The 12,025-nt window shown below is 37.5% G+C and overlaps 1 protein-coding gene across 3 annotated transcripts in view; it reads left to right on the top strand.

Moving 5' to 3' along the window:
* The window catches only part of FAM210A (family with sequence similarity 210 member A), a 29,167-nt gene extending 21,902 nt beyond the window's left edge, over positions 1-7,265 (top strand). For all 3 annotated transcript variants that reach the window (XM_049620509.1, XM_049620507.1, XM_049620508.1), the window contains exons 3-4: positions 909-1,020; positions 5,049-7,265. In XM_049620509.1, coding sequence (XP_049476466.1) covers positions 909-1,020; positions 5,049-5,282 — 346 coding nt within the window. In that variant the 3' untranslated portion in view covers positions 5,283-7,265. The remainder of the gene's footprint in view (positions 1-908; positions 1,021-5,048) is intronic.
* Positions 7,266-12,025: the final 4,760 nt, after the last annotated feature.

The following is a 12,025-nucleotide window of genomic DNA, read 5'->3' as shown; positions in this document are numbered from 1 at the left end:
AGGAGACCAGAGAGAAATGACAAGATAGTGATTTAAAGGATATGCTGGGACAATTCAGGAAATTTTAATATTAAATAATATATTGTGTATCATTATATACTCATGTTATATGTTACATTTCCTGAATGTGATAATTATGTGCATGTAGGAAAGCACAGAACAAGAACCTTGTTCTGATTTAGGAGTCAAGGGTCACAATGTCTGTAAAACAACACACAGTGATAGAGCAAGAGTGTGAAAGAGCACACACCAGTATGCGAAATGTTGATAATCAGGGAAACTAAAAATAAATTAGAGCTTAACAGTTCATATTAGAGACTTTGCCTTCTGTCCCTCCCTCCAAAAATGTGTTGCAATTTATGGTAATTGCTTCTTCACCTGCCTTTTAAGCCTGCTAATAGAATAGAGGCATCCTTTTAGAATACCCATAGAATTATTTCTTCTTTGCATAATAACACAAGTGATACTGTAGTATTGCTTTTACAATAATAGTATAACCTGACATAAAATTTTAGAGGTGAAAAGCTTAGGTCTTGAAGTTTGAATTGGAGCTTTCTGAGAAAGTGGTATTTGATTGAGGAAACTAAGACCAGGTAAATAATTCTGGTCCTTTATTTCCTTTTAGATCACATAAAGCAATTAATTTAACTCAGCTAGATCCTTCTATTTTTTTTTAATGTGGTAATTAGGGATGACCATGTGCAGAAGCAAAGCAGAAGCCGCAAACAGATACGGTACAACACCAATGTTCTGTACATGTTCTTATAGAGTGAAATCACAGTGCTTGATAATGCAGAAGTGACTTTTAAACAAAATTTGGTTTTGGTGTTTTCAGAAAATTTTTTGAAAATATTTATCCCGTTAAGTTTGTGTGTACATATATCTAAATTACTTTGTTTCTTTCTTAGAGGAGTGAATGTCGTTCCTTTTCTAGAACTCATTGGGTTACCTGACAGTGTAGTAAACATTCTGAAAAATTCCCAGAGTGGAAATGCCCTAACAGCATATGCCTTGTTTAAGGTAAGTACAGTTGTAAATCAGTTGCTCTTCACACTTAACCAATGACCTGCTCAGTTCCTCATAAAACTCCATATTAGTTCTTTTGTAACTTAAGATACCAAATTTCATGTATGTCTAATGGCTACAGTTTAAAATGTTTTTTAAGTTTCAAAATTTTAAGTATGGGGCGCCTGGGTGGCTCAGTCAGTTGAGTGTCTGACCGGCTCAGGTCATGATCTCACAGTTCGCGAGTTCAAGCCCTGCGTCAGGCTCTGTGCTGACAGCTCAGAGTCTGGAGCCTGCTTCCGATTCTGTGTCTACCTCTCTCTCTGCTCTTCTCCTGCTCACATGCTGTCTGTCTCTCTCAAAAATAAATAAAGATTAAAAAAAATTTTTTTTAATTAAAAATAAAAATTTTAAGTATAAATAAAATGATGGTTTAGGAAGAAGTGCCTTGAAAATAGGTAGATCATTCCTAACCTGTTGTGATCACACAAATGTGAAACAAATTTCCAGAAGTCATCTTTTTGACATTTCTCCCACTTACAGTATATTAATTTTCCTTATTCAGAGATCCACATGCCACCTGACTTTTAGTGATATTTAGCATTTATTTTTACAGTTTATAATAGTTCTTCTTAATAAGTAAAATAAAGTTTAGTTCAAATTGTTTTATGGGATAAACCTTAGACTTAGTAGCATTACATATATTTAATTTTAGAAGTTTACAGTTTTTAATACCTGTTCTCTGGATTTGAGACAATGACATCTTTATAAACAGAGTTTCTATATCTATTGGTCTTTATTTTAGAAAAGGAGATTCATTGTGAATTGTGGAAATTAGCCATATTAATCTAATTTTTCTCAGTTGACAGTTAAGTTCTGTATGTCTTCATTCTAAGAAAGAAAACAAGTAGAAAACATTTGGAAGCTAGATGTTACTTTAATTCTGTTGTATAAAAATGCTTAGAATTATGGTTTTATAGTAGTATAAGTATCATTGTTTTGTTCTGTCATCTTCATTAAAATCCTCTGAAATCTTGGGAGATTTCCTTTTTTATTGTAATTTTGACCAGAGGTTTAACATTTAATTGCTGAGTTTTTCAACATTGAAACTTATTAAATTCATAAATTATCAAGTTTCTAGTTATAATGGGTATGATTATCATTTCCTTAATTATAATAGCTCCTTATCCTGTGCTCCCATATTATGTGTGTTCATATCCTGGTCTAGTGTTAGGGTTTTTTTGTTTTTGTTTTTTTAATGTTTGGTTTGTCTATTTGATTTTAAGAGCCTAGAATGGGAATTCAGAGTCATTTCTTCTTTCTCTTTGTTTTCGCTATGCCTGGTATTGTGCTTTGTCGGCACATTAGTGCTCAGTACATGTTTGTAGGTTGGGATTTGAAACATGAACTTGTACGTGTAGTTAGGTTAGTATCAGCAGTGTTTCTTCCCTCTCACTGTCCCTCTGAGGTGGGAAATGTGCAGGGGATTCTCCTGGGTATTTTCTGTAACCCACAGTTTCTCAGGTGGAGTAACAAAGACTGAGATTTATTGCTTCAATAAAGCAAAGCCCCAAAAAGAGGTGTGGCAAAGAGGAGAAAAACAACCTGTGTGTGACCTTCTGGTACTGACTGTGACACACTCGTCAGCCCGCTAGCACTGTCCTGAAAATGCCCCTTTGTTTGAATTGACAAAAATTTGTTGAGCCCCTACTGTGTGCCAAGTGCCATTCTAGGTACTGGGAATAACTAATTCGATAAAATGGCACAAAGTACATGCCTTCATGGAACTTACATTCTAATAGTGGGAGGCAGTTAAGCAAAGAAAGTAAAGTTCACACACACACACACACACACACACACACACACACACAGTGTTTAGATGATGGTAAATGCTCAGAAGAGAGAACAAACCAGCAAGAGAGGATGTGTTTGTTTTCGGGGTTTGTTTCTGGTTTTTGGTTTTGTTTTTGTTTTTTTTCAGAGGGATGGTTGCCAGAAGGTGAGGGAGTAATCAGGCAGCTGTATGGGAGAAGAGCAATCAAGGAGGAGAAAGCCAAGTGCAAAGTCCTGAGGCTGCAGGATACCTTGCGTATTTGAGGGAACAGGGAGGAAGCCAGTGTGGCTGGGATGAGTGAACAGTAGAGAGGCAACAGAGGCCTTACAGGCCACTCTGGCTTTTACTCAGAGGAGATGGAAAGTCACTGGGCAATTTTGAGCATCTGACTTGTGTTTTAACAAAATCATTTTGGCTGCTGTATTGTCTGTATATATAGCAGGGCAAGTGCAGAAGCCCAGAGACCTAGCAAAGGAGGGTTTATTGCAGTGGTGTGTGTAAGAGCTGATAGAGGCTAGGACCCAGGTGGTAGCAGGAGAGGCACTAAGTAGTAGGTGGATTCTAGATATGTTTTGAAGGTGGAGCTGATGGAATTTTTTAATGGTTGAATGTAAATTATGCAAGAGAAAGGAGTCGAAACTGTCTTATAGATGTTTGGCTTGAGCAACTTAAGAATAGAGTTGCCATTTCCTGAGATGCAGACAGCTTTAAGAGGAGCAGGTTTGGGGTGGGACCATTGAACATCATGAGATCAGTTTTGAATAAATGATATTTTGAGATCCTATTAGATGTGCAGGCAGAAATGAGTAGGAGGTTGTATATACTGGAATTTAGGGAAAAGGCTCGGTCTGGAAATCTAAGAATCATTAATGTATAGATGGCACTACAGACATGAAACTGGAAAAGACTGCCAAGGGAGTGAGCGAGGCAGAGAAAAGGAGTGCAGGGACTGAATGCTGCCCCATAGTGCTCAGAGGTAGGCAACGGGAGGAGGAATGGACAGGTAGGACTGGAAAGTGGCAGCCTCTGAAGCTGAAGGAAACCAGGGAAGTGAGGGCGTGGCAGCCAGGTGAGGGCATGCTCCAAGGAGTAGATGGGGGCAGGGGGCTATCTCCATTGCCTCTAATGGTTCACAGGCCTCTACAGTGACTATGATGAGAGGTGGAGGGTGAACGCTCGGTTAGAGTAAGTTCAAGAGAGAATGAAGAGGGAAGTTGGAGGTAGAGAACAGAGGTGGCTCCTTCAAAGAGTTTTGGTACTGAATTTTGACACGGAAGCCTCAGAATGTGATATAGACTCTCTCCACTTTTGTGTTGCTCTTTGACCAGTTTGTCTGCTTTTTAGCTTTAGTCCTTAAATCTCTGGTCAGAGTTAAACCTGTGTGTGTCTGCAACATATGTACCAACTACTTTTTTTGGCTTCCTGGAAGTTCCCAGTTGGGATTCCAGACCCAGGGTGGGTTGTAATGAGAAAGTAGCATAAGGCCTGGAAAAGTCAAAGGGATTTGGAAGTGAAACTAAACTAAATTCAGTAAAGAATAAACATTTGGCTCATGTTTGCCTCTCGCCCATTTGAAGTAGTTTGGTTCTGGTTTAGTTCTAGATACACAGTCTATAGATTGGCAGGGTTTTTAAGGAACAGAAGCATTTGCATGTTTGTTGTTCGTAGTGATCCTGAGCCATCTTCCTCATATCCCAATGAGCATGTCCCCATGTTCACTAGCACATGGTTATAGGCCCCAGTGCTTCTATTGTAAATACTCTGTAATCCTTGGGGCGCCTGGGTGGCTCAGTTGGTTAAGTGTCTGACTTTGACTCAGGTCATGGTCTTGTGGTTCGTTCGCTTGAGCCTTGTGTCAGGCTCTGTGCTGACAGCTCAGAGCCTGGAGCCTGCTTCAGATTCTGTGTTTCCCTCCCTCTCTGCCCCTTACCTGCTCATACTCTATCAAAAATTAAAAAAATAAACATTAAAAAAAATATTCTGTAATCTTTGGTTCAGTGCCTAAGTGACAGATATTTGTGAAATGCATTTACAGAAGAAGCATCCCTTGTTAGGAGGGTAAACCATGTGGGCTGTAACTATGTTGGCCTGATCAAGCAATAAAGTAATTTATGCTGTTTGGCTATTAGTAAGAATTTTAATTTCAAATTGTTTTTGCTTAAGACAATAATCATGATTGGCTGTTGATCTGCCTGTGTTTTCTCCTCAGATCGCAACACCTGCCCGATATACCGTGACTTTGGGAGGAACCTCCTTTACTGTGAAGTATTTGCGTAGTCGGGGCTACATGTCAACACCACCTCCTGTTAAGGAGTATCTGCAGGACAGGATGGAAGAGACCAAGGAGCTTCTCACAGAGAAAATGGAAGAAACAAAGGATAGACTCACTGAAAAATTACAGGAAACCAAAGAAAAAGTTTCTTTTAAGAAAAAAGTGGAATAGGGTGCCTTATATAACAAGTGACAGACAATTTCTGCACTTTAACCCTTTGGAGACTGCGCAAAGATACATGTTCCTGATTATTTTTTTGATTAGCTACCAAAATACACCAGTTCTCTGAGGGTTAAAGACCTAAGATACCTTTTTAAGGTTAAATATTACTAGAAAAATCAGTGTTCTTTTGGGAAAAAAAAAAAAATGAACCCAGGTTAGAATGAACATCAATACCATTAAGCAGTGGTTAATATCTCATAAGTCAGATCTCTTTTTCAGGGTCTTAAGAATCATATTTGCTTTGTGTTTTGTTGCAACTATAATATATGCAATTGGGGCAGTTGACTCCTTGAATACCTGATGTGGCCCTAGACAGGATGTTAACACTGGGTTTTCATCTTTATGTTATACATTGAGCTTTTAACTATATTCATTTCTCAATGTGGAGACAAAACTATTATCAAAACTGCTAGTGAATAAGAGGATGTTCAGTGTTTCTGTAAAAACAGTATATAACAGTTACACACCAGTTAAAATATACACTTTATATGAAGGAAGTTGAATAAAAATGGAGTCATACATGTGTAAATAGGATGTATTGGTTATATGTAAATGAAAAATTGAACCTTTGAAAATGATTTTTACCTGAAGCTTGTCATAATCAAAATTTTTTAAACAAATATATATGGCCATATACATACCTAGAGCATAAATCTCTACTGTGAGTCATTTGTGTTCTCTCTCAACTAATCTTTCAGAGGAAAAGTGAAAATAATACTACCTTAAGTTTATTGTTGAAATCAAATATTCTTAAGCCATGACTCAAGTTTGTGGTTCTCAAGCAGATACAGGTGTGGGAGGAAGGAAAGTGCCATTAGGTTGTCCCAGAGCTGAGTCACTCCCCCTGCCACGTGGCAGGCCTTTGTCTCCACAGGCCAACACTCTCTCTGTGTCTTTGTTTCAGAGTTCATGTTCATTTCATTGTGGAGTAAATTTTTAAATTGCTTTTAAACTGCTTTTTCCCTTTTAGTGAAATATCCTTTTTTCCTTATATTGAAATATGCTTGAGCATTTTACTTGAAAATTGTTTTAATAGCAAAGCTATCATTAAATTAATCTGTTTGGAATGAAGTTCAGCCATTGTCAGGAGAGTTGCCCTGATTGAGTGCATTTGAGGGTGTGTGTGTCTGTTTCCTTTTGCTCTAACTGCTTTTACTTAAACTCTAACCCTTGAGTTGATATTCAGAACCTCTTTCTAGACCATCATTGTTTTGAGTGATATGATAAGGCAAGAGAATATCAAAGGGATTACAAGAAACAATCCTGTGCGGATCACTGCTATGGGGCAGGATTTATGTATTAAATATTTAGTTTGGCCAAATTTGGAGAATAAGTTAAAGGAAAAAAGGCTTACATATGATACATCTAATCATTGTATTGGAACATTTTGTAAGTTAATATGCTGTGTTTAGAATCTTTCCTTTTTTGTGGGGGAGGCAGGGTGGAGCAGCGAGGGGGCCACTGTTGCGTTACCACACACACTTTTATTCAGGCAGAACAGTTTGGTCTCCTGATACACAATGGAACCCATGATTTCAGATTGACAGCACATATTCAAATCTAAACACAGTTTACATGTTTTAGCTTGCTAATTAATCATATTTTGAAGATATTAAATGCTATTAACAAATTTCTTATTTTTTTTTAACCACTTGAGACTATGCCTTGTTTTAAAATCTTATATGAAACTTTTCTAAAACAAATTACTTTTATTTTTCACATTGCACAGGGCATATTTTCCAATAGGGGTAAATTTGGGATTCTTAGAAGTCAATAATCCTGAGACTAAGATTTGCTTTTCCTGACTATCCACTTTTTGTTCAATCCATTTGAATTTTGTTGCCCTCCAGTTTCATTATTGTGTTTATCCAGTTATAGAAAGTGAGATACTGATGAGTACTTTGAAATTGTTTAGTAAAATATTATATGAAATATGAGTTTTTTTGTCATTATTTATCATCAGGAATATTTGTATCCTATCAAATGCTGTTGCTACCATATTGCTAACCTAGTCTTTAAGGGAAGCTACAAATAGCTTAAAAGGAGATACTTGTAAATGTTTTGAATATTAATAGCACACTAACAGAATATAGTAATGTGCATCAAGTTAAATAAATTACCGATATATATATATATATATATATATACACATACACACACACACATATATATGTGTATGTGTGTGTGTACATACACAGTAAATGTATACAGTTTGCTATATATAGTAAACTCCATTTCATTTACAGTCAACTTTGTACTTTGGATTAATTTGCCCCTACTTTCTGTGAGCAGTGAGGCAGAGCAGCACCCCAAGTCTGATATGCATATCTGTCTTTAAGATATGTTGACAGGATAAAGAGGGAGCTATGACTGAGATTTAACTTACATACTTTATATATAAAGTGGATGAAAAGGGTTTGCTCAGCAAATTAACAAAGGACATGAAAAATAGGTCAGGCAAGAGACTTAGTTTTTTCAAGAATAATAGCAAAACCAGCCTTTTAAAGTACCAAAAATATCTTTTACTGAAACAACCTTTTGCATACAACAGTGTACTATTTAGATTTCAACGAAGTAGAGAAAGAATGCATACATTGAGATTACCTTTCTCCCAGTAGTGAATGTAATAAAATTATGCCTTCAAATGTAATCTTTGGTTTATTTTTTTGTTACAGAATATACCCCCATTTATTTACAAATAAAAGACCCCACTGTAGTCTTTATGCTCCAGGATGAAATGGAACTATAGGCTGTCCTACTTCAGTGATCTTAGAAGGTAATTGCAGGAATTTGAAAGATCTTAATAGTTTGGGCTGAAGGTGTCTTGGGAGGAAAGAAGCAAGTATTAGACACATCTAGCTTTATCCTGTCTTCTTCCCACTGGGTTCAGGCCAGTGGGTTCAAGATTTCTTAATCCATTCAGGCATTATAAACAAGGCCACTGTATGGTAGAATATGGGGATGATGATGAAATGGACAGGAAGTGATTTTAACAAATAAGGCAGAAAAAGCGAGTGCATCTTTCCTGATATTTTTGAAATCTCATTTTTGTAAAATGTATTTGTGAGATACACATTTCTGAAAAATACTTTTTTTCATGGTAATGTAGACACATTTCTTCTGTTGGCTACAGTTCATCTTTTGAAATGGGAATCTTCATTTATTTGAGATTTTCAAAATTGGGTCTCTATAGGGCCTAAGGTAAAACATTTAATCAAATGTTACCAAAGTTAGTTTGAAATATTTTGCTGTATTAAAAGCTTACTACATTGACTTTATCCATGTCACAGTCAAAATGCATCAAATCATATTGGCCTAGCGCTGAAGTAGCACGGGAGCTTTCAAATAGAGTATGAGCCTCTCTGCTGCCTTGGAATTGAAGAACCAGAAATCTATAGAACTGGAGGTGGGTACTTTTAATTATTCACTGCAAATATGACCTTTGTCTAGTCTCTGTTGTCCATCTGTATGTCATGTAGTATCAAGATGGCATTCAATGAGATTCCACAAGATTCTGCCGCATGTACCTAAAGGTACAGCAGAGTCCAGACTTCATCCTTCTCCCTTAGAGACTTGAATGGCCTAGGGGTCCCACTCCTTTCCAGAACCTATCTTCAGCCATGAGTTTTGGCCTAGCCTTTTGATTCTTGAAAGATCCTCCTACAGTTTGAACTTGTAACTTATATTTGAGAAAAGCTGAGTCAGGCCAATTGGATATATTTTTCCCTCTGTGAGATTTTTCTTTTGTGACTTCTGTGTCACATTGGTTCATTTTAACTAGTCAAAACAAGTTTTTGATTGTCATGCTTCTTCGGGGTTAGGCTTTGAAAATCAAGCTGTATTCTTTCCTATGCATCATTGACAATCACCAACAATAATAATTACAGATCATAATTATCTTGTGGCAATTATCTGGCTATTTTGATAAGTATGATCTTCTTAGTAGAAAGAATGCATCTTGATTTCAGAAACCTTCAGGGCAGAATATAATGTTGAGCCTGATCTTTATTCTGATGGCTTGATTGGACAGCCATGATGGGGAAGTGCACAGGCAGCCAAAGAGTCATTCTCAGAGCATGTAGTTTCTCTTCACAGATGGGAGTACTCACGGAGAATAAGACAAAAGAGCGCTTTTCACATTGTGTTTTCTCTGGAACAGCATGGTCTATGAGAGCAGAAGTTACAGGACTGTTAAAAGATGTTCCACATGCTGCCAGAATGTATCTTTATTCTTCCTGAAAGTGCGGATTGCGTAGAGCTTTCTTTCTTCTTTCCTTCCCTCTCCCTCTGTCCAGCTTTTTATGTTTTGAGTTTTGATCAGTTTAAATGTTAGAAAACTCTCTTTGAAGTGAAAAAGGAAACAGCGAGTGTGCACATGACCTTGCCTGATTTTCCATGTGGTGAAGGCCAGTTTTCCCTGTCTGTCTCTAGTGGGCAGGTCCACATGGCCCAGGTTTCAGGAAGAGTGGGACAGTAAACTTCCAGTTCCCTGACTTTTTAATCAAATACATGGTGAAAGCCTTTTACTCTATTTTGATAATTCCTTAAATGTTACTCTAAGCATGTGACATAGGAAATTATGGCAAATCTCTATCTTCCCTTTTGCCAATTAGATGTTTTAGATCCTTAAATTACATTTTTTAAAGAATCATATAGCATTTTCTCAATGTACACAAATATTTTAGCTATTACTTTTTATGAACCTCTAAGTAGTAGATTTGAAATTCTATAATGATTGATTGAAGCATGTTTTAATTAATTTGCGTTTTATTGAATATGAGTCAGTATTTTCTTTGGATGCTTAATGTGGTGACTTAATTGTCATCATTGCTTTTACTTTTCTAAGAATAGTGGCTGCTTTGTTCTCCCTTATGCAAAGGGTGCTAAAAGCGAGGTCTGTGAAGTCTTCAAATACCCGTGGCTCTGACTGCCCTTCAGTTACCTCTGGAGATAGAATTACAGGGCTTGGTTGCCATGGTGTTCCATCAACACGCACTTTTTATTCGGCCGTTAAAGAGGATGCAGGATATGGTGTGTCATAATTAAAGTTATTACTTCTTTTGGTTCAGAAATAAGGGACAAGTTTAATAGTGTCCCAAAAAAGTTGAAATATCATCAAACACTTTTGTCCACAAAACCTAATGCAGCTTTCATTGAGAAATCTAGATCATTAAGTAACTGCACTATTTTGGAAGCATTTTAGATTAATAGGAGTTTTTCGAGTCATGTAACCAAGGCTTGCAGCGAAGTTTATTAGAATTTTGCTTTTAGTGGGTCATTTTAGAACTGAAAACAGTATTTTTTTAGTTTTTTAATGTTTATTTTTGAGAGAGAGAGAGAGAGAGAGAGAGAGAGAGAGAGAGCGCGCGAGTGGGGGAGGTGCAGAGAGAGATGGAGACACAGGACTCAAAGCAGGCTCCAGGCTCTCAGCTGTCAGCACAGAGCCCGATGCAGGGCTCAAACCCATGGACTCACGGACCGTCAGATCATGACCTGAGCCAAAGTTAGCCGCCCAACCAACTGAGCCACCCAGGCACCCTGAAACCAGTATTTTTTAATTGAAGAAAGGCACAGGAGAGCTGGGTCTGGAATTCAGATCCCAACTTTCAGTTTATTTAGTTTTGTGCCAGGCATGAAAATAAAGCAAGTCCATGCTTTGGGTCTTTTGAAATTTTTTGTATTTTTGAAGCTAAAGCTCATTTATTAACATTCTTTACCCTCTCTTCTGCTGATGCTTTCCATCTTCTTTTGGCTTTTAACTTTATAATTTTTCTTTAATTCTTTCAGTCTACTATTTTCATCCTTCTCTCTTTAAAGTGGCAGTAAGGGGAAAGAGTAGCTATTCCATTATTTCATATTTGGTTACAGAAAAGAAACATTGCTTCTTTTCTTGTGCTCCAGTTTCATTTCCCTCAGCATGTGACACAGGAAGATTTGCCCAGGGCCAGGCAATGCTGGCATCTTATTGCTATCCAGGTTGACTTTGGCAAAGCAGTTAGTAGCTAATTTCAAACACCTAAATCCATACTGGAGAGCAAGTAATCAAAACTTCGGTAATTAGATCTAGTCTTTATACATCTGCACATTTAATATTTCATATATCCAAAGAGGATTTGACCTTAGGAAATCCCACATTATCCCCTTGGTAAAAGGGAGTTTGCTTTTTCCTTTTGTTCCTGTGTGGAGGGTTGCGTTAGTGGTCATGATGTCTGAGCCTGTATCTGTTGCATACTTAGAGCCAGCTCAGATTGGAATTTTCCATTTACTTGGGGGCCTATCACTGGAATATCTGAAGCGATCATAAGCTGGCATTTGTGGAAATTTTTAGCACTGATAAGTTCAGTATATCCCTCATTAAGAACAGGTTTCACCAAAGGACAGAGGTTGGCTTTACTGAGTCCCAGGAAAATGACCAAATATAAACCCTGGCACATCATACACCAGTGAGCGGTTATGCAGTATGGTGTTGCAGAGAAAAGCTGTATTCTTCATAGTGTTGTCTTGTTATATACTTTCTGTGCAGAGAGACGTGTTCAGACATTAGTGGACCTGATAGTCTAAAACTTGCTGTGCTATATTTGCCTTGTGTCCTTCCGTCACTCACATAGCACACATGCATCCTTCACAGCTGAACAGCAAAGGTGGTGAGAACCAGATATGCTCTTGTTCATGGGCAGCAGCCCCTCTGTCAG

Source organism: Panthera uncia (assembly GCF_023721935.1).
Source record: "Panthera uncia isolate 11264 chromosome D3 unlocalized genomic scaffold, Puncia_PCG_1.0 HiC_scaffold_8, whole genome shotgun sequence".
Taxonomy (NCBI): domain Eukaryota; kingdom Metazoa; phylum Chordata; class Mammalia; order Carnivora; family Felidae; genus Panthera; species Panthera uncia.
The sequence above is the reverse complement of the archived record's forward strand: the minus strand, read 5'-3'. Positions and strand labels throughout refer to the sequence as shown.